This window comes from Hippopotamus amphibius, chromosome 7, assembly GCF_030028045.1.
Source record: "Hippopotamus amphibius kiboko isolate mHipAmp2 chromosome 7, mHipAmp2.hap2, whole genome shotgun sequence".
Classification (NCBI taxonomy): Eukaryota; Metazoa; Chordata; class Mammalia; order Artiodactyla; family Hippopotamidae; genus Hippopotamus; species Hippopotamus amphibius.
Genome location: NC_080192.1, coordinates 69,738,718 through 69,759,710, shown reverse-complemented (window position 1 = coordinate 69,759,710; position 20,993 = coordinate 69,738,718). Strand labels below are relative to the sequence as shown.

The 20,993-nt window shown below is 46.8% G+C and overlaps 1 protein-coding gene across 1 annotated transcript in view; it reads left to right on the top strand.

Annotated features, from left to right (window-relative positions):
• Positions 1-20,993, top strand: part of ST3GAL5 (ST3 beta-galactoside alpha-2,3-sialyltransferase 5) — a 58,633-nt gene continuing 37,640 nt past the window's right edge. Inside the window, exon 1 of the mRNA XM_057743171.1 lies at positions 1-197. Within this exon, the coding sequence (XP_057599154.1) occupies positions 98-197 (100 nt within the window). The 5' untranslated portion in view covers positions 1-97. The remainder of the gene's footprint in view (positions 198-20,993) is intronic.

The window sequence follows — 20,993 nt, the reverse complement described above, 5'->3', positions numbered from 1 at the left end:
CAGACGGTCCGGGACTGAATGGGCTCTCGCAGGGCGGCGGGGGCGGGCCGCGGCGCGGGGCCCGGGACTGGTGGCCGGCTGGCGCCCGCTCCCTAGTATGCGGACGAGGGCGGCGGGCGGCGCGGAGCGGCGTCCCCTGCAGCCGCGAATCGAGGCGGCGGCGGCGGCGGCGGCGGCGGCGGCACCTGCCAGCCGAGGTACGTGGCGCAGCCCCCTCCTCGGCGTAGTAGGGCCCGCGGGCCGGGGGCGGCGGCGGCGATCCGTCCCTGCCCCGGCTTGGCTGGCCGGGGCGGCTCCGCCCCAGCCCCCGCGGGCAGCGCCCTCGGCACGGCGCCCCCAGATGCTCCTGGCCGGGGGTGCGGGCTGGGAGGCTTGGCCTCGCGCGGAGTGGACCGGCGGGGGGCGCCGAGGCCCGCGCAAGTGTGGACGCGGTGGAGGCGGAGGGGCGAACGGCCAGGATGTGGGGTCCAGGCGCAGCGTCCCTTTCCCCTCAGTCTTCCGCAGCGACTTGGGGTTTAATTCATTTCTGGAAGCTTCCAAGCCAGGAGAGCGAGTTAACTCATTTCCCCGGGACGGGATTGGGGGAGCCTCTGTGACTAGCAGCTCCGGAAACTGTCCTTTGCATCCATCGGGAAGGCGTATGTGCGGTGTCTGCAGGTAGAAATTCTCCAGTGACCTTTCATGCTCCCTCTCTGCGGCCAGCCCTGCGGAAGAGACACGTTTTGTCGGCCTTTGATTTCTGCTGAATTGTAAGCAGTAACTTGACGTGGTCCTGCATTTATATGCACCTTTAGTGTGTAAGTAATGCAAGATTTTCGGAGAGCATCTTCGAGTAGGAAGAGGCGGGGTCCTGTCCACCCCCACGTCAGGTGGGTGACCTTGGCCGACACTGATCTCCCCGTAGGACTCCCATCTCCTGATCTGTACGGGGAGACTTGACCTGCTGATGGTCAAAGTCCCTTTCAGGCCTTTGGTTCCGTGGTTCTGATTGTAAAATGTGTTCAGCAGTGAATAGGGTCCCTCAGAATCACTAGCTGGACTTGAAAGACAAATTTTATGTCTTTATGCCTTCATGTCTTAATTCAGGTGTGTGGCTTTTGCTCCATTAGGTATCGTTCGCCTGAAAGGGCAAATGGTTTTTTTACCTGCTGCCCTTCATCTGGCACCCTTGGGTTACCTGCTCATTAGGCCAAGCACGGTGCTGGGATTACAGAGAGGAAGGAGACGTATCTCCTGCCCTCTGGTGTTAAGCTGAGCCCTGCCCTTGGTAATCCTCTTCCACAGAAGAGTGTGATGTTCTGAACCTGGAAGAGGAGTCCTGTCTGTTGAGTTCTGAAGGGGCACAGACTCAAAAACTGTCAGGATGGGTTGTGGTTTCACTCGCGTAATCCTGAAAGCTTGACAGTTTAGAAGAATGTCTTACATTTCTCGTCGTAGAGTCAGGGATCACCTAAATTCCAGCCAGTGCTTGGACGAGGAGAGACTGATGTGAACTGGCAGAGGCCTGTGACTGGAATGTCTTGAGCCTTTTCACGTGTCTGCCTGTTGTGTGAGTGCTACTGTTTCTGCAAGATGAAACGAACCGTGGTTAGGGTTAGTAGCTGTGTCTTCCTCTAGGTGAGAAGAGAGATAGGGTGAGGTGGGAAGGCATGAAAGTGTTCGTGGAAGAGAGAGACAGGGCCAACAGTCATAAAATCTAAAAATGTGCATTTATGACTACCTATTTTGAAAATGCTTCTAATTTTGGCACAAACTGCTAAATTGTTTCATATTGCCACAATAGATTATTGAATTTTTTAAATTTAATTTTTATTGGAGTATAGTTGATTTACAACGTTGTTATTAGTTTCTGCTGTACAGCAGAGTGTATCAGTTATATATATACATATATCTACTCTTTTAGATTCTTTTCTCATATGTCATTACAGAGTATTGAGTAGAGTTTCCTGTGCTATACAGTAGGCCGCTGTTAGTTATCTGTTTTATATATAGTAGTGTGTATATGTCAGTCCCAATCTCCCAGTTTATCCTTCCCCCCCATTCCCCTCGGTAACCACAAGTTTGTTTTCTTTATCTGTGACTCTTCCTGTCTCGTAAATAAGTTCGTTTTTTTAGAGTCTACATGTAAGTGATACCATATGATATTTGTCTTTCTCTGACTTACTTCACTCAGTATGACAATCTGTAGGTCCATCCATGTCTCTGCAAATGGCATTATTTCCTTTTTGTTTTATGGCTGAGTGATGGTATTGAATTTTAAGACTATATTCAAGGCAGGATGAGAACAAACCCTTTGTTCTTTGATATGCCTCCACCAGTCCTTCCCTGCTTTCCCTGCTCATCTATCTGGCAGGAGTTTACCTAGTAGGTTGGCTCTTGGGAGGTGAATGGCACAAGGTCCTCTGTGGGAGTCCATCCAGGTGCTGGGGGCAGAAAGGAGTCTTGGAAGAAGGGTCAAAGCTCACTTTCCACACTCTGCTAGTTCCCGAGAAGCGATTTAATCGATTTAATCTGAATTGCTTGTGGAGATGCTCCCAGAGGGCATGCTCTGTGTTTTTGGCCTAGCTGGGAAGCCTTGGCAGAATTAAAGCAACCGGGAGTATGCACACATTAATGATGGTACGAGCTCCTTAACTGCTGAGGAAGGAGAAGTAAGGGCTGGATCACTATGAGGGGTGTGAGTTAGCAAAGGCGTCCAGAAGTGAGTGAATCACTGGCCCCGTGTGGGAGGAAGCCATGACTATGGTTGGCGACACACAGTCTGTCCGGGGAGAGAGACCCAGCTCGAGCACATGTGCGGGGGGCAGCGAGCAAGATGTGTAAGGGAACAAGAGAAAAACGAGGTTAGAGGGGTACAAGGACACTACCAGGCTTGTCTTACCTGGAGAGCTTTTTCTTTTTTTTCAAAGTATAGCATACATACTAGATAAGTAGGCGTAAGTGTACTACTGTTCAACAGATTTTCCAAACTCAGCATACATGCCCTCAGATCAAGAAGCACAAGCCCACCACGTGCCCCCTTCCAGTTGCTGTCTCCTTGAAGATAACCCCAGCTGACTTTTGAGCTTCTGTAAAGGGAATCCTACAGTGCCTGTCTTCTTTCCTTAGGAGTTGGGTTTCTGAGACTCACGCCGGATGCTGCCGGCCGTTGTAGGGTGCGCACTCTCGTTGCTGATTTGGTCATTGGGTGAATAACATACCATATATTTGTCTGTGCACTGTTGATGGACATTTGGGCAGTTTTGTAGCATTAGGCTGTTGCAGTAATGCTGCTGTGACTGTTTTCATACCTGGCTTTGTATACACACACACATACACACACACACACACACACACACACCCCCGCCTTGGATTGCGAGTAACTTGTTCTGTGAATGTTCCGCAAGACAAACATTTCTAATAAACTTTAACTTGATAAATGAACGATGCCTTGCCATATGAGTAGTACATGATGCCAAATGTCACATGATCCCAACTGAGCCAATGGAGCTGACCACCGAAGAACTGATGGATCTGCATCGGGAGCAACAGCAAGAGGTTATGGAGGAGATCTCGTCTGCAGAGGAGGAGGAGAAGAAGGCGGAGGAATCCCTCACTTCACATGAGATCAGGGAGATGTGTAAAATGTGGGAAACAGTGCAATATTTTGTAGAAAAGCACCACCCGCATAAGGCTGTAGCAGTGTGAGCGATGAATCTGTTTAACGACAGTGTAACGTCACATTTCTGCGAAATCCTCAAAAGGAGGCAAAAGCAAGTGTCATTGGATAGGTTCCTTGTTAAAGTTGCACCGAAAGGAAAAGATTCCATTGAGCCAATAGATGGCAGTGATTCTGTTAGTGATAGTGAAAGTCATCCTGCACAATAACCCCCCTCTCTCTTGTCTCCCTCACACCAGCCACGAAGGTTTTAAAAGGTAAGTGCAGGTTAATTTGTTTATTTTTCTTTATATTTCGTATTTTCTTCATTATTTGTCTTCTGTTACTGTATTGTAATCATTGAATATTTTTGGGTTGTGGAACGAATCATCTGAGTTTCCATTTCTTATGGGGAAATTCGCTTTAATATACAAGTGCTTTGGATTATGTTTCCGGAACAAATTATGCTCGCAAAGCAAGGTTTCACTGTATTTGCATTTCTGATGAGGGTCTACATAGGGGTGTGATTCCTGGGTCATGGGTGTGTGTAGACTCAGCTTTGGGAATTACAGGCAAAGCTGTTTTATTCCAATTTTGGAATAACTGCAGTGGTAGTTCCTCACTACTAGCTGATGAGTGCAACATTGACTTTGAACCGAGGAGACTGAGGAAGGAGTTATACCAGGAGCCACAGTGAGTTGCTCCGTGTCCGTGCCCTATATGTTCTCAGCAAGTGCAGTCACCTGCAGGCTCCAGGCTGCCCTGGGTCAGGCAGCAGGACAGGCTGAGCTGTGGGGAACCCTTTAGCTCCATGAGCCTCTGTGGTCAGGGAAGAGTTTTCTCTGGCCAAATTGCTACAGACACTTCCGGGAACTTCTCTTCCCTTGCCTTTTCTAACAATGTACTTTCTCTACTCTGTTATTATTTATGTGAATTGCTTTTCCCCTATCTCTGGATTTCTACTAAAGAATTCCCCCATGTCCTAGAGGAAAAGCCTGTTTCTTGTTTGATCTTTTGAGGTCATGCGAGACATTTCTGTTCCCCTTTAGAGTGTGGACAAATATCCAGGATTAAGTTATTGGATGGTTCATCAACTCCTCATGCCCATGAATTCTTCCCCTTTCCAAGTTTTAAATATCTGGAATTAATGGTTCAGTGTTATGTGATGTGATCTGATTAATTTAAAGGGAAAAACTGAAACCAATAACAAACTTGAAAAGTCTGTTTTGATGGAATAGTAGGTTGTGTTTTGAACATGAAGTCTGCCTTTAAGACAGTGTCATTTTCATAATTAAAGGCTTATGTATATTAAGCCACAATGAGGTATCACCTCACACCGATCAGAATGGCCATCATCACAAAATCTGGAAACAACAAATGTTGGAGAGGGTGTGGAGAAAAGGGAACGCTCCTGCACTGTTGGTGGGACTGTAAGTTGGTACAGCCACTATGGAAAACAATTTGGAGGTTCCTTAAAAAACTACAAATAGAACTACCATATGATCCAGTAATCCCACTCCTGGGCATATACCCAAAGAAAACCATAATCCCAAAAGAAACTTGTACCATCATGTTTATTGCAGCACTATTTACAATAGCCAGGATATGGAAGCAACCTAAATGCCCATCAACAAATGAATGGATACAGAAGATGCGGCATATATATACAATGGAATATTACTCAGCTATAAAAAGGGATGAGATGGAGCTATATGTAATGAGGTGGATAGACCTACAATCTGTCATACAGAGTGAAGTAAGTCAGAAAGAGAAGGACAAATATTGTATGCTAACTCACATATACGGAATCTAAAAATGGTACTGATGAACTCAGTGACAAGAACAAGGACGCAGATGCAGAGAATGGACTGGAGAACTCAAGGTATGGGAGGGGGCGGGGGGTGAAGGGGAAACTGAGACGAAGTGAGAGAGTAGCACAGACATATATATACTACCAACTGTAAAATAGATAGTCAGTGGGAAGTTGTTGTATAACAAAGGGAGTCCAACTCGAGGATGGAAGATGCCTTAGAGGACTGGGCGGGGAGGGTGGGGGGGACTCGAGGGGGGGGTCAAGGAAGGGAGGGAATACGGGGATATGTGTATAAAAACAGATGATTGAACTTGGTGTACCCCCCAAAAAAAATAATAAAAAAATTACAATATTTTACAAAATTTAGCAAAATAGTTGCCATATTTACAATAAAGAATTTTATAATCTCAAAAAAAAAAGGCTTATGTGTATTGAGTTCAGAGCAAAAGCAGTTTTTCTGTTATACATATAGAGTTCCTTCTTCCCCAGCCTTTCTGTCTCCTCAGCTTCTGCTTTTTCCTCTTCTTCCATCTTGTTCTTCACCTCCTTTCTGCTTTTCACAAACATCTTGTTCTCATTTCCAGTCTAGACTCCAGCAGCAAGAGAGGAGGACAGAGTTGTGGTACTTTTACAGGGCTGCCAATACTCTCTTCTCTTTGCTTGTCATTTTCTGCAGTCCAGTCCTTAGTCACCCAGGATTTGGTAGCTGGTTTTCTTGCTTATTCTTCCTCTGGACCAGCTCTATGCAATGGAAATGTAACCCAAGCCAAATATAATTTCAAATATAATTAAAAATTTTCTAGTAGCTGCTTTGAAAAAATTGAAAGGAAACCGGTGGATCAAAGTTTCAGTTTCCCAGGAAGAGAAAAGAAACTTCTAAACTCTTATGTACCTAATAACACAGCTTCCAACTATATAAAGAAAAAAGTGACAGAATGACAAAAGAAGTTGACAAATCTGCCATCATAGTGAGAGATTTTAGCATACCTCTTTCAGTAACTGATGGAACAAGCTAACTAAAAACCAATAAGGGATTGATTCAACAAGTAACACAATTAATAAGCTTGATCAAACCAATTGAATAGAAAACATAGTTCCAGAAAGTGAAGATTATACCTTTACAAGAATTGAACATACACCAGGTCATGAAGTAAGTCCTGACGTATTTTAAATGATCAGTATCGTATTGACCAAGTTCTCTGAACACAATGGAACTAAATTATGTGTCAATTTAAGAATAAAATTTTTTAACATATTTGAAAATTTGAATTTGAAAGTAGTTTTTAAAATAAATTATTTATTTATTTATTTTTATTGATTGATTTTATTTTTGGCTGGTTGGGTCTTCATTGCTGTGAGAGGGCTTTCTCTAGTTGCAGCGGGTGAGGGCTACTCTTCCTTATGGTGCGCAGGCTTCTCATGGTGGTGGCTTCTCTTCTAGAGCACGGGCTCTAGACACGCAGGCTCAGCAGTTGTGGCGCACAGGCTTAGTTGCTCTGAGGCATGTGGGATCTTCCCAGAACCAGGATCAAACCTGTGTCCCCTGCGTTGGCAGGCAGATTCTTAACCATTTGGCCACCAGGGAAGTCCTGAATTTGAAAGTATTTAGATTTGAATGATAAAGAAGTAATAACAATGAAAGATATATATATATTTGATAACAATATATCAAAACTTATAGACTGAATTGTACATTTAAAGCTTGTGGGATACAATTAAATCAGTATTTAAAGCAAAATGTGCAGTATTAACAAGAAAATAGGCAAAAATTGAGCTAGTCAGCTAAATTAAGAAGTTAGGAACATAGCAATTAAAATAAATCCAAGGAATTAGAAGGAAGGATTTTTTTTTTAAAAAAAGGTTAATTAATTTTAGTAATATATTTTAGTTAACCCAATATGTATATTATATTATGAAATCAATATAAAAATTGTCATTGAGCTCTTTTGCACCCTTCTGGTCAAACTAAGTCTTCAAAGCTTTGTGTGTATTTCATACGTTTATGAGAGCACATCTGAATGTGGCCTGTCCATATTTGAATTACTCAGCAGCCACATGTGGCTGTTGGCATCTTTGCCTCCTATAAATGTTGAGGAGATTTGTGGTGATAAAGAGAACAGTCAGAGCTAACAGTGGTGGGGTTCAGTTATCTGCCAAGTGAATCGAGGGTCATGGGAATCCAGGAGTGTTTTGTGGTTGGCAGAGGATGGACTCTTTTTGAAAATCTTATAGCACCCCCTCCAAGAAACCCACATGCTGCAAAACATAGGACAGAAATAATGATAAATGATATATTGACTCACTTTATCCTAACCTGACTTAGACATGTTACATATGTGTGTGTGTGTGTGTGTGTTCTTTTAATTTTCACAAAAGCCATATGAGTTTGGTACCATTATTATCCCCATTTTACAGATGAGGATATTGAGGCTCAGGGAGGTTAAGAAACTAAGAGACTGTAGGGGACAGAGCCGGGATCCAGACTCAGGCAGTCTGGCCTGGAGGTGATAGATGGGGCACATGCATCCCTGTCTTTGCATTCCCAGCCCACCCCTCAGAGGGGCTCCTGAGCAGCTGCTCTGAGGTGGCTGAGGCAGCTGTGTCCCCTGGTCCAGGTGCCTGTGTTGCCAGGCGCAGCATCGTCCTTCTGCTGGGTCTCCGTGGCAGCCTCCTCACTTGTCCTGCTCACAAAAGGACTTCCCCCATCTCCAGTCCTGCCTCAAGAAGGGTCTCTCCAAAATCCAAATCCAGTTTAAATCCACACCCCAATCCCCAGTTGCTGGTTTTATCTTAGGATAAAATTCCAGCCCGCCACGGCATGGCCTGCTTCCTTGCCCAGCCTCTGGGTATGTTGTTGCCTCCGAGGCTGGATCTCCAGACATTCCCCTCGGTGCCTGCTGTCCCTGCTTAGGTGGCACCTGCCTCCCCACCCCCACCAAGTCCTACCCATTCCTTCCCTGGGGTGGGGGTGGGGGAGCCTTTTCTAAGCCCCCTCCCAAACACACACATACACACATGTCCCCAAATGTAAAATATCTCCCAACACTTCCCTCATGTCCAATGTAGAGTAAGTTAAAAAGAAAAATGAGGAAAATAATTACATGGGTGATAGATCTACTTGTCTGATTTTAAAAGTGAGAGGAGAGCTTTTTGAAGAAGAGGCTGTGTCTGTGTTGCTTCTTGCTATACCCCCAGGCACATACTCCCTGCCTGATTAAAAACGGGGTTACTTGAATGACCCTGGGCCTGTTTGCAAGCCTGCCAAAAGCTGGTTTCCCACATTTTTGGAGCAGAGAGTAACAGAGGCGTGTGATTGGGATGTAAAAGGAAATTTGTATGTTTCAGCCATGCCTCTTACAGACCTAAATACATGTGGTCGGTTTTAGGAATTCAAACATGCTTAACTTGTTCTGAGCTTAAAGCGACCCAAACAAAACTTTCCTTTGTCTCCTGTGGTTGCTGTCTCTCCTTCAAGTCTCTCAACTGCCACGGCCTGTCAACCTCCAGGTTGTTCCTGGTCACTCTCCCTCTGGTTCCTCTCTAGGGTCATTACCACTTTCTGATTTGGGGTTTTATGTGACTAGCTTGGTTCTTCTGTTCCTATAGGGCAAATAGGGTTAAGGAATACAGTCAGCCCTCCATACCAACCAACTGCAGGTGAAAAAATATTCAAAAAGGAAAATTTCCTGAAAGTTCCAAAAACCAAAACTTGAGTTTGCCACATGCCGGCAACTATGTACATAGCATTTATTTGTTTGTTTGTTTAAACAAATTTATTTATTATTTTATTGGCTGTGTTGGGTCTTTTTTGCTGTGCCCGGGCTTTCTTTTTAGTTGCGGTGAGCGGGGGCTACTCTTTGTTGTGGTGTGTGGGCTCCTTATTGCTGTGGCTTCTCTTGTTGCAGAGCTCGGGCTCTAGGTGCGTGGGCTTCAGTAGTTGCAGCACATGGGCTCAATAGTTGTGTCTCATGGGCTCTAAAGCGCAGGCTGAATAGCTGTGGCGCACGGGCTTAGTTGCTCCCTGGCATGTGGGATCTTCCTGGAGCAGGGATCGAACCCATGTCCCCTGCATTGGCAGGTGGATTCTCAATCACTGTGCCACCTAGGAAGCCTGTATATAACATTTACATTGTATTAGGTATTATAAGTAATCTAGAGATGATTTGAAGTATACGGGAGGATGTGCATAGGTTATATGCAAATACTGCACCATTTAATATAAGGGACTTGAGCATCCATGGATTTTGGTGTCCAAGGCGGGGTCCTGGAACCAATTCCTTGTGGGTACTGAGGGACCACTATACCAGATATTGCATAAACTGCCTAGCAAATCCTCCACCTTCCCGTCCCATCGCCACCAGCCAGCTGCTCCCTGAGGAATATTGCTCAGGTCCTGTTTGGTGATGTCACTTCATAATCCCAAACCTTAGGGACCCATACATACCCTTACCCTTTCTTTCTGGGGGTGGGATCTTTGTTACTTTAGAATTTGCACGCTCGCTTTCCCATCATTCTCATCCCTGGCGTTTCGCAGTATAGTTCAGTTTGGGGGAAGGTCCTCACGTTGGAACTTGTTTATATTGGGTCCCAGAGTTGCTTTCGTTAACTGTTCATTCTGCTGACTTTCACTTTCTCTTATTAAGTGTTATTTATTCAGCCTGACTACTCGTCTTTCCTTTAGATTAAGAGGGAAGTCACCCATTTACAAGATAGTTTCCAGATTTTGCTTTCTTCGTGGCACTCATGAGATTGCCACAGATGTGTTCTGCTGTAGCATGTAGCAGATCCCGCGTGTCTAATTTGCTGTCACGTGGGGGCCCACCGCCTGAGAGCTGTTACGTAAGGTGTTTTGTGAGAGCTTGGAGGGGCTGAAGGAGGATGGGCAGTCCTCCGAGCAGTTTCCTCAGTTTGCCCCAGTGTCCTGTCTTATTCCCTCTGGCCTCTTCTTCTTGGACGGGTGCCCCCACCTCGGCTGTTAAATCAGCACAGCGGATGGTAGGATGGTGGCAGCTGGTGGAGCCTTCTTGACTGCTTTGTGTTCTTTTTTTCCCCCTATTAGCAGCCTGAATTTGTTATGCAGGCCAGATCTCTGCTGGCTGGGTGCTAAAAGAACAGCCCCAGCCAGCTCAGTCACCAAGTTCTGCAGCCTCTTCTTCCTCCACAACTCATGTCAGGCCCCCATTTCACCGACCCTGCTCTGGCTGCCCCATCACCCCTGGCTGCAGTGGTCACAGCGGCCCCTTGATCACCCCTCCCGTGGCCTCCTACGTCCCAGTGTGATCTCGTCCCCCTCCTGCTTAAGAACCACTTAGGGCCACCTCCTCCTCTGGGGACAGTTTGGAGGGCCTGTTTCCTTCTTTGCCACATCTTCTGCCACTTTCCCCCAGGTCCCCTGTGACCTGGCTTGAGCAGTCCTCTCTGAGCATCTTGACGTGCCTTTCCTCCCATCCGGAGGGCCTGCTCCCTCTTCTTTCTGTCTCTGAGGTCTTGCCTGTCCTTCAAGGACCCATGTACACATCATCTCCTCAGGGAGGCCTCCCTGATTTCATCTGATGGAGCTTTGCCCAGGGCGCTCCAGGCTGCTCTGTTATTTGGCGTTTTGAGTAAGTATTTTTTGCTTTCCCTGACTGGGTTTTTCATTTAAGGAAAAAGGCAGTGTCTTAGTTTTCTTTATATTTCCAGTGCCTGCTTGTGCTTATTAAATGTCTGTTTAAAGAATTATTAGGCAAACAAAGCAAATTATACACATTACAGACCAGCCCTCCCCAGCTGAGGCTCTGTCGGAGAATTAAGCCCTAATGCACTAAGGCCACCATTGTATGTTATGAATTAACTTCTGTCCTGTGCCTCTGGAGCGATTCTAGTTATGGACCATCCTTGGGAGAATTAAGAAAATAGACACATAGGGACTTATCCCTGGTGGTCCAGTGGATAAGACTTCACCTTCCAGTGCAGGTGCTGCGAGTTCAATCCCTGGTCAGGGAACTAGGATCCCTCGTGCCTCGCAGCCAAAATACCAAAACATAAAACAGAAGCAATATTGTAACAAATTCAATAAAGACTTTAAAACAAGGGCCCCCAACCCCCAGTCTGTGGACTGGTACCATCCATGGCCTGTTAGGAACCGAGCCACACAGCAGGAGGTGAGTGGCAGGTGAGCGTACTCCCCATTACTTGCATTACCGCCTGAACCATCGCCCCCAACCCCATCCATGGAAAAATTGTCTTCCGTGAAACCAGTCCCTGGTGCCAGAAAGGTTGGAGACCGCTGCTCTAAAGATGGTCCACATCAAAAAAAAAAAAAAAAAGGAAAATAGACACTCAAATCCTTTTCTGTAGGGCTTAATCTCCAGTGGAACCCAGCCTGAAGAAGGCTAGTATAGGTAATACGATCCCACTCCTGATAAAATAGACATATGCAAAAAGGAAAGGCAGGTGGAACATAGACCAGAATGTCAGCAGTAAATATCACTGCATTATAGTGTAACAAGTGTGTGATTTCAGAATGTTCTTCCTGAAGTTTCTAACTTTGTGATAACAGAGTTTTTTTTTTTTAAAAAAAACAAATCTTTCTTGAATACTCCAAATCAGAGTTCCTAAACCTGGCTACGGAGAGTTGAAGTTTTTTTTTAAAATATAGCTCCCTGTGCCATGCTGTAGGGGGCCAGAAATCACCGAGCTGACCCTTCAGCATTGCCCCTGGAGAACCAGGCCTCCATGTAAGGATGACTAGCTGTCAGCCCTCTGAACCTGGGTGTCACCACTAGACACCTTGTACATTGAAGGGCTGTGTCCAGCAGGCATGACTCACCCCAAGAGAAACTAGCATAGTCACGGGCATTCATGGAATACTCTCAAAAGCAAATGTAGAGGTGTTTTTTCCTTAATAGCTAAGAGTGAACATACCCTAGGATTTTTTGAATTAAGTCTGGTAGAGAAGTCTCAATGCTAATTCTTGCTCATCAGCTACTGCTTCAACCAGCCCTGGTTTTTTTTTTTTTCCCCCTGAAGTTTGACCTTGCTTGACCTCACAGAGAATTTTATCCTTATCCTGGGTGCTGAAACCAGTAGATAGGATGAGGAACAGGGTAATTACTTAGTCTCTAAGTATCTCCCATCAAGTTACTTATTAATTACAAAGGGAAAAGAGTAACTTGTGGATAGTGGATGAACTTGCCTTACACAACTTTGACCAGTTGATGTAACATCACCAGTATTGGGACAAAGCTACATCAGGTGCCTCCTGAGAAGATGCACCAAGGTGGACCAGCACCATTTCTGTGGTATTCCTGCCCAAAATGTGTCACTTGAATCGAATCATAAAGAAATGGACAAATCTCCACTGAGGGACATTCTACAAAACAGCCTGTACTTTTCAAAAACTGGCAAGGTCATGAAAGATAAAGGAACTGTTTCAGGTCAGATGAGTCTAAAAAGATATGACCGCTGAATGCCACATGTGATCCTGGACTGGGATCCTGTTTTTGCTCTGAGACCATTATTGGGGCTGCTAAAGAAGTTTGTCTGAGGTCTTTAGATTAGAGAATCACATTAAAGCAACAGTAATTTCCTGATTTTTATCATCTGTGGTTTTATCAACTGCGGTTGTGTCCAGGAATGTCCTTGTTTTTAGGAAATACTAAATATTTAGGGGTGAATGTCATCATGTCCTCACTTTCAAGTGGTTAAAAAAGTAGTAAGTGCATTATGTAACAGGATCACCAAGTACATGTGGCGAAATAGTAGCAAGTGGGTAGTCTGGGTGAGGGGAATTCTTTGGACTCTTGCAGTCTCTGTAAGTTTGAGATAATGTCCAAAAATAAAGTTTAAAAACCCGGAAGCCTCCAGGTCATGGTGTTGCAGCTGGTGTGGCATCAGAGGCCAGGACTTTCCATGGTTGCCCTTTCCAGGGTCGCCGCTGAGATCATTTCCGGCAACACAGAGCACTCTTCGGAATTGGTTTAGTAGAAAACCGGGTGGAGAGCACTCGTGGCTTCACCTGACAGGAGATTTCTTTCTCCAGCTTCCTGTTGCTGTGGCCACCACTGCTGTCCCGGAAGGCATCACTCTTGCTGGTTGTCCCCGGGTATGTGATCAGCCAGCTCTGATCCACACATTTGCCTGGTTGAGACTAGACCTGCAGATGTCCTGCAAAAGGGTCTTCCCAGGCAGAGTGTAACTTCGTTATCACCCAACCTGCTTTTTACGTGTTAGCAAACATCCTCAGAGAGGTGACTTGGCCACCATGAAACAGGCAACAGCCAAACAGTAAAGTATTTTCTCCCTTTTTTCTTTCTTTCTTTCTTTTTTTGTAAATCTTTATTGGAGTATAATTGCTTTACAATGTTGTGTTATTTTCTGCTGTACAACAAAGTGAATCAGCCATATGTATACATATATCCCCAAATCCCCTCCGTCTTGAGCCTCCCTCCCACCCTCCCCATCCCACCCCTCTAGGTCATCACAAAGCACCAAGCTGATCTCCCTGTGCTGTGCAGCAGCTTCCCACTAGCCATCTGTTTTACATTTGGTAGTGTGTATATGTCAGTGCTACTCTCTCACTTCATCCCAGCTTCCCCTCACGCCTGTTTCCTCAAGTCCATTCTGTACGTCTCTATCTTTATTCTGCCCTGCCACTAGTTTCATCAGTACCATTTTTCTAGATTCGATATATATGTGTTAGCATACAGTATTTGTTTTTCTCTTTCTTACTTCACTCTGTATGACAGACTCTAGGTCCATCTACCTCACTACAAATAACTCATTTTTGTTCCTTTTTGTAGCTGAGTAATATTCTATTGTATATATGTGCCACATCTTCTTCATCCATTCTCAGTAGATGCAGAAAAAGCTTTTGACAAAATTCAGCACCCATTTATGATAAAAACTCTCCAGAAAATGGGCATAGAGGGAACCTACCTCAACATAATGAAGGCCATATACGACAGACCCACAGCAAACGTCATTCTCAGTGGTGAAAAACTGAAAGCATTTCCACTGAGGTTAAGAACAAGACAAGGATGTCCACTCCTTCTTTTCTTGAAAAACAAAACAGTTCCAGTTGCTTTTTTAAGAGCTACTCCTCAGCTTTATTGCAATATAATTGACATGTAACATTGTGTTAATATAAGGTGTACAGCATGTTGACTTGATAAACTTAGATGTTGCAAAATGATTACCACCCGCTGGGACTTCTCTGGTGGCTCAGTGGTTAAGACTCTGCACTCCCAATGCAAGGGGCCTGGATTCCATCCCTGATCAGGAAACTAGATCCCACGTACATGTCACACCTAAGAGTTCACATGCTGCAACTAAGGAACCCGCATGCCGCAACTAAGACCCGGCACAACCAAATAAATAAATACTTTTTAAAAAATGATTACCACCATAGCCTTGGCTAAAACCTCCATTACACCACGTAATTATCATTGCTTTTTTTGTGGTGAGAACATTTAACATCTATTCTCAGCAACTTTCAAGTATGTGATACAGTATTATTAACTATGATCACCGTGCTGTGCATTAGATCCCCAGAACTTATTCTTATAACTGGGGACTAACACCTCCCCACGTCTCCCAGCCCCCAGCCCCTGGTAACCACCGCTGTACCCTCTGTTTCTGTGAGTTAGGCTTTTTTAGATTCCGCACGTAAGTGATATTCCGGTTGCTCTTTTACTTGCTTGGTGATGGCGAGGACAGTCGTTTGATTATGTTTACTCCCTTCCTCACCACACACACGCAGTGATTCTTGTTTGCAAAAGGATTCCCGTCCCTGTTCCCCGTGTGCTGGGTGTGCCCTGGACACTGGCACCAACAAGCAGTGATTGTGAGACCTGCTCTTGGCGTCTGCCTCTCATTAGCATCTTGCTGAGTGTGGCTTAGCTTTTCTGTGGGGATCTGGGTGCAGGCCGCTGATCAGTGCATTATTCATTTACTCATTGGTTCATTCGTTCAACGAGTATTTAAATGCCTTTTACGTGCTAGGCGGTGTTTTAGGTTCCGAGGGTACAGCAGTGAACACCATCGACAGTCTAGGAAGCTTATGTTTTAGTGGGGAGAGCAGACAGTAGGCAAATGTGTATGAGTCTGTAGTGAGTGTAGGAAGTAAAGTAAAGCAGGAACGTGAATCCCAGGGCTTAGGGTGAGAATGAAGTGCTACAGAGGGTGATCAAGGAGGTGACTTTGGATAAAGATGGTCCGGGAGGGAGCCTTCTGGAAGAGTGGTAGGGGGAACCACCAGTGGAGACCCTGAAGTGGAAGTGGGGATGGCCTCCCGGACCCCCCCAACTCCCGCCCCCCCCCCCAGGAAGGAACAGCAGGAGGCCTGCTAGACTGAAGTGGGGGGAAGAGGATGAGAGTGTAGGAGAGTGCGGGGAGGGGGAGAGGGCTCTGGATTTGACCCTGAAAGAGTCACTGTCCTCTTAACATCTTTGTCACTTCAGCAGTAAAACCTTGGAGAAATACAGTCTGTAGTTGCCAGGCATGTTCTCATTTTGGAAAATGTGTATTCGGAGGGCTCAGAGTTAATTGCCTTTAACACTTTGAAACATATACAAAGCAGGCAATTGAATGATAGTCATCACATATTCTCAGCATAGGAGGTATACCAGTTGGTTAGAAGTAGATTAAAAAGCATACCTCAGAATCATCTTGCAAGTACTTGCATTTTGGTAGGTGGTCAAAATTAGTAGAGTGTAGACTATTCACAGAGCAACACTTTATTTTCTATCGCAGAAGACAGTTCATAATTTTGCACAGTTTGCAGGAGGATCTGAAAATCTTTAGGCTAAAATCTGTTGTTAATCACAGCTGTGAGAAGCTTGCTGGAGACCAAGGCTTCCCAAAGGGTTGCACCCACATAACTTGGGGGAACTTGCTTAAAAATGCACATTAGGTGTCCCCACCTGGTCCTGCCAGGTGGGAAATTCTGGGGATGATGTCTGGGAACCTGCATATGTTACAGCAGTAAGTGGTTCTTGTGCGTGGTCAGGTTGGCAAATTGCAGGCTAAGACGGGTGGAGGCATTGATCGTTTAAGTTGAGCGTATACCGGAGGATGTGGGGAGATGACTGGGCATGACTTCAGTGTCAGTGCTCTCACCAGCACATGTTGTGGTTTTGACATCATGGGTGAAGTTTCACATTCCAAAAACAGAAATGAGACACTGCCTACCCTGCGAAATAGGGAGGTCCCATAGGGCAGAGGTTTGCACCCTTTGCTGGTGGGAGTGGAAAGAGATGGTTAAGGTCATCTGCTTGAGCTGCATGCATCCAGGAGTGAGAGCTGTTGGAACAGGAACCAACTGTGCCTGCCAGTTGGTTCCTGTTCCATTGTACAGGTGAGAACATGACCACGGATCTTGTTGAATCGAGATTTCTTGAGATCATGCAACCCAAACCAAATCTAGCAAAAGATTCGCTACTGAAGCTCATGTAACATCAATTTTTAGCCCAGTCTTTGATTTTCAGTGTTGCATTAATTACCCACAATACTTTAAAAATACAGCAGTGTTGAAATTTTAATATATATAGTGACTTTATCCCAATGGGAAAAGTTGGGGGCAGTTTTACCCCCCGCCCCCCAGAGTATGTTTGGCAAGGTCTGGAGACATTTTTGGTTGTCACAACTGGGAGAGAGGGGGAGGACCAGAGATGCTAGCAGCATCTGGTGGGTAGAGGCCAGGGATGCTGATGAAACATCCCACAGTGCACAAGACAGCCTCCTGCTTCCTGCCACAAAGATTTACCCAGCCCCAAACGTCAGTGGTGCCAAGGCAGAGGAACCTGGCAAGAGATGACCTCAATGCCTCTTATCTGTGTTATGTGTTAGGATTCTGAGTGTTCCTGTTCAAAAAAAAAAAAAAAGTTCCACAGCTGAAACTGGATTGAAATTAGCCACCTAGAATGTACGAGGATGGCGGTCTGCTTGGGTGGACAGGGAGCACAGGTCACCAGGACTCCATGAGCCCCAGGTAAGGCCCTGCCTGGTGTGCTCTTGAGCTTTTCCAACGAAACCATATTCCCCCTCCCATGGCTTCTCCTGCTTGTTGGGTGGCGGGAGAAGAAAGTTTAGAACTTCACTCTCACCCACTGTTTTCCAGCTTCTGGGCCCCAGCCCCGTGGCTTTTGTGAGAGTGCCTATGGGTGGTCCTTTATTATCAGCCCTTCAGTACTACCGACCTCCTCAATGGGAAACACCATACCCCATCCTACTCAGAGAAACCACAAGTAATGATTGATCTCCTTGAGTCTATTTTTCATACCTACCAACCCACTTGGGATGACTATCGCCATCTCCTCTTGACCCTCTTCAACCCCGAGGAACGCGGTCGAATCCTGTCAGAGGCTCGGAAATGACTTCAAGAGCAGGCTCCAGCCGGTGTAATGAATCCCGCGGCCTGGGCCCTGGGGGCCGCACCAGATGTCCGGCCCACCTGGGACTTCAATACCCCAGACAGGAGGGACTCTCTTGACGAGTGCCGCCAGGCCCTGCTGCAAGGACTTAGGGCAGGAGCTAAGAAGCCGACCAACATGTCCAAGGCAACGGAAAAACGCCAAAAGTCAGATGAATCGCCCGTGGAATTTTCTGAGAGACTATGTGAGGCATTCCGAGTGTACACCCCTTTTGACCCAGAGGCACGAGAAAATCAACGCATGGTTAATGCGGCATTCGTGGCCCAGTCTCATGCTGACATTCGCCGAAAGCTCCAAAAACTTGAGGGCTTTGCTGGGATGAATGCCACTCAGTTGCTGGAGGTTGCAGACAAGGTGTTTGTGAATCGAGACCGAGAAGCCCAGAAGATGGCTGACAGGCGTGTGAAACAGAAGGGGTCCCTGCTGGCCACTGTGCTGGGAAAATTCAAGCCCGGTAAAGCAGACTGCACCCCCGCGGAAAGGAGAAACCAAAAAGAGACCACCGCTACGTCGTGACCAGCGTGCCTATTGCAAAGAAACCGGGCGCTGGAAAAAGGAATGTCCTCACCGCAGAGGGGCAACTGGAGGCCCAAGGAAGTTCAACCAACCCAGCGGAGGAAGACATCAGCTTGAGCCAGTTGGCCAAGACCTTACTGGTCTAGCTGGGGCAGAGTCAGAATAGGGGAAACTGGGCTCCCTGACCCTGCGGCCCTGGGAGCCAACGGTTACAATGAAAATTGGGGGCCAGTCAATGACTTTTGTGGTAGACACTGGAGCAGAACACTCGGTGGTGACAACGCCTGTGGCCCCCCTTACAGGTCGAACAGCAGCTATCATTGGGGCCACAGGAGAGAAAACTGCTTGTTCTGTAGAGCCCGCTCATGTCAGCTTGGGGGCCACTTGGTGACTCATGAATTTTTGTGTTTACCAGAGTGCCCCATCCCTTTACTGGGAAGAGGTCTGTTAACGAACCTGGGAGCGCAAGTCACCTTTGCTCCCGGGAAGTCCGCAAGTCTCACCCTGGGGAATCAACCGACTCTGATAAAGGCTGTGACCGTGCCCAGGGAGGATGAGTGGCGTCTGTACTCTTCAGGAGAGGAACAGGCGAACCCAACTAATCTATTAGAGGAGTTCCCTGATGTTTGGGCAGAAAAGGTGCCCCCAGGCTTGGCCAAGACCCACGCACCCATTATGGTAACTCTGAAGTCAGGAGCTACTCCTATCAGGCAGAAGCAATATCCAGTACCGCGAAAGGCACATCTGGGAATTCGAGACCACATCCAACACACCTGCATGACACTGGAATTCTGATCGAGTGTCAGTCTCCCTGGAACACTCCACTTCTACCAGTCAAGAAGCCTGGGGGAAACGACTGTCGCCCCGTCTAGGACCTTCGTGCCGTCAACAACTCAGTGATCACCATCCATCCAGTGGTCCCGAACCCTTACACCCTCCTGAGCCTCTTACCTGCCCAAGCGAGCTGGTTCACCTGCCTCCATCTCAAGGGTGCCTTCTTTTGCCCCCAGCTATCACCAGCCAGCCAGCCCTTGTTCGCCTTTGAATGGAAAGACTCACACACCGGGAGAAAAACACAGCTGACTTGGACCCGACTGCCACAAGGCTTTAAAAACTCGCCCACCTTGTTTGGTGAAGCACTGGCTGCGGATCTTGCTGCCTTCCCCAGAGAAACTTTGAGCTGCACCCTACTCCAGTATATAGACAACCTGTTGCTAGCCGGTTCCACCCAAGAGGACTGCTGGAAAGGCACCAAAGCCTTATTGGCCCTACTCTCCACCACAGGGTACAAGGTGTCATGGAAAAAGGCGCAGATCTGCAAACAAAAGGTCAAGTACCTTGGGTTTGTCATATCGAGAGGGCATTGGGCGCTCGGACATGAAAGAAAACAAACCATTTGCTCAATACCTCCGCCGAGCACCAAGAAGAAAGTCTGTGAGTTCCTCGGGGCTGCCAGATTCTGCCGGGTCTGGATACCAGGTTTCTCTGAAACTGCACGGCCATTGTACGAGGCCACGGCCCCCCTCAAGTGGAGGCCTAAACAAGAAAAAGCCTTCGAGGAAATAAAGAGACTCTTAACCAGTGTTCCAGCATTAGGGCTGCCAGATGTGACACAGGACTTTAACCTCTCCGTGCATGAGAAAAATCATACTGCACTGGGGGTCCTCACACAAACAGTGGGCCATGGCAGCACCCGGTCGCATATCTGTCCAAACAACTGGATCCTGTGGCCGTGGGATGGCCGCCATGTCTCTGGGCATTGTGGCTACAGTCAGAGAAGCAGACAAGCTTACGCTGGGACAAAACATAAATGTGAAAGTCCCCCATGCTGTGACCACGCTGATGAACAGCCAGGGACATAAATGGCTGACCAGCCCCAGAATGACTCACTCTCAAGGACTGCTCTGCGAAAACCCACAGGTCCGCCTCGAGACTGTGCGGACGCTGAATCCTGCCACCTTCTTACCTACAGAGGCGGGAACCCCTGACCACGACTGTGAAGAGGTCTTAGACGAGATCTACTCGAGCAGGCCAGACCTGACGGACACTCCCCTCCAGAACCCAGAACTGGAACTGTTCACTGACAGAAGCAGTTTCATCCAGAAAGGACAACGCAAAGCAGGCTATGCTATAACAACAACAGATGAGATAATAAAGGCTGAGGCCTTGCCACAGAGGTGGTCGGCACAACGGGCTGAGCTGTGGCCACTCATCCAGGCGCTGAGGCATGCCGAAGGGAAGCGAGTCAGCATCTACACAGACTCAAGGTGTGCCTTTGCTCCTTTGCATGTTCATGGAGCCATCTATAAAGAAAGGGGATTACTAGCAGCAGGGGGAAAAGAGATCAGAAACAGAGAAGAAATCCTTCAGCTGGTAGAGGTAATTTGGAAGCCCTCCCAGGTGGCAGTCATCCATTGCAAAGGCCACCAGAGAGGGACTGATCCAAAGCAAAGGCAAATCGGTTGGCTGACCAGGCAGCCAAGGAGACGGCGACCCAACCGAGTCCCACATTGGGCCCTGAACCGATCTCTAAGGTCCTCTTGGCACCAGAATTGCCCATCCCCGAGATATATTGAAGAAGATCAATGGGCTTTAAGTGAAGGGGGTGACTAAA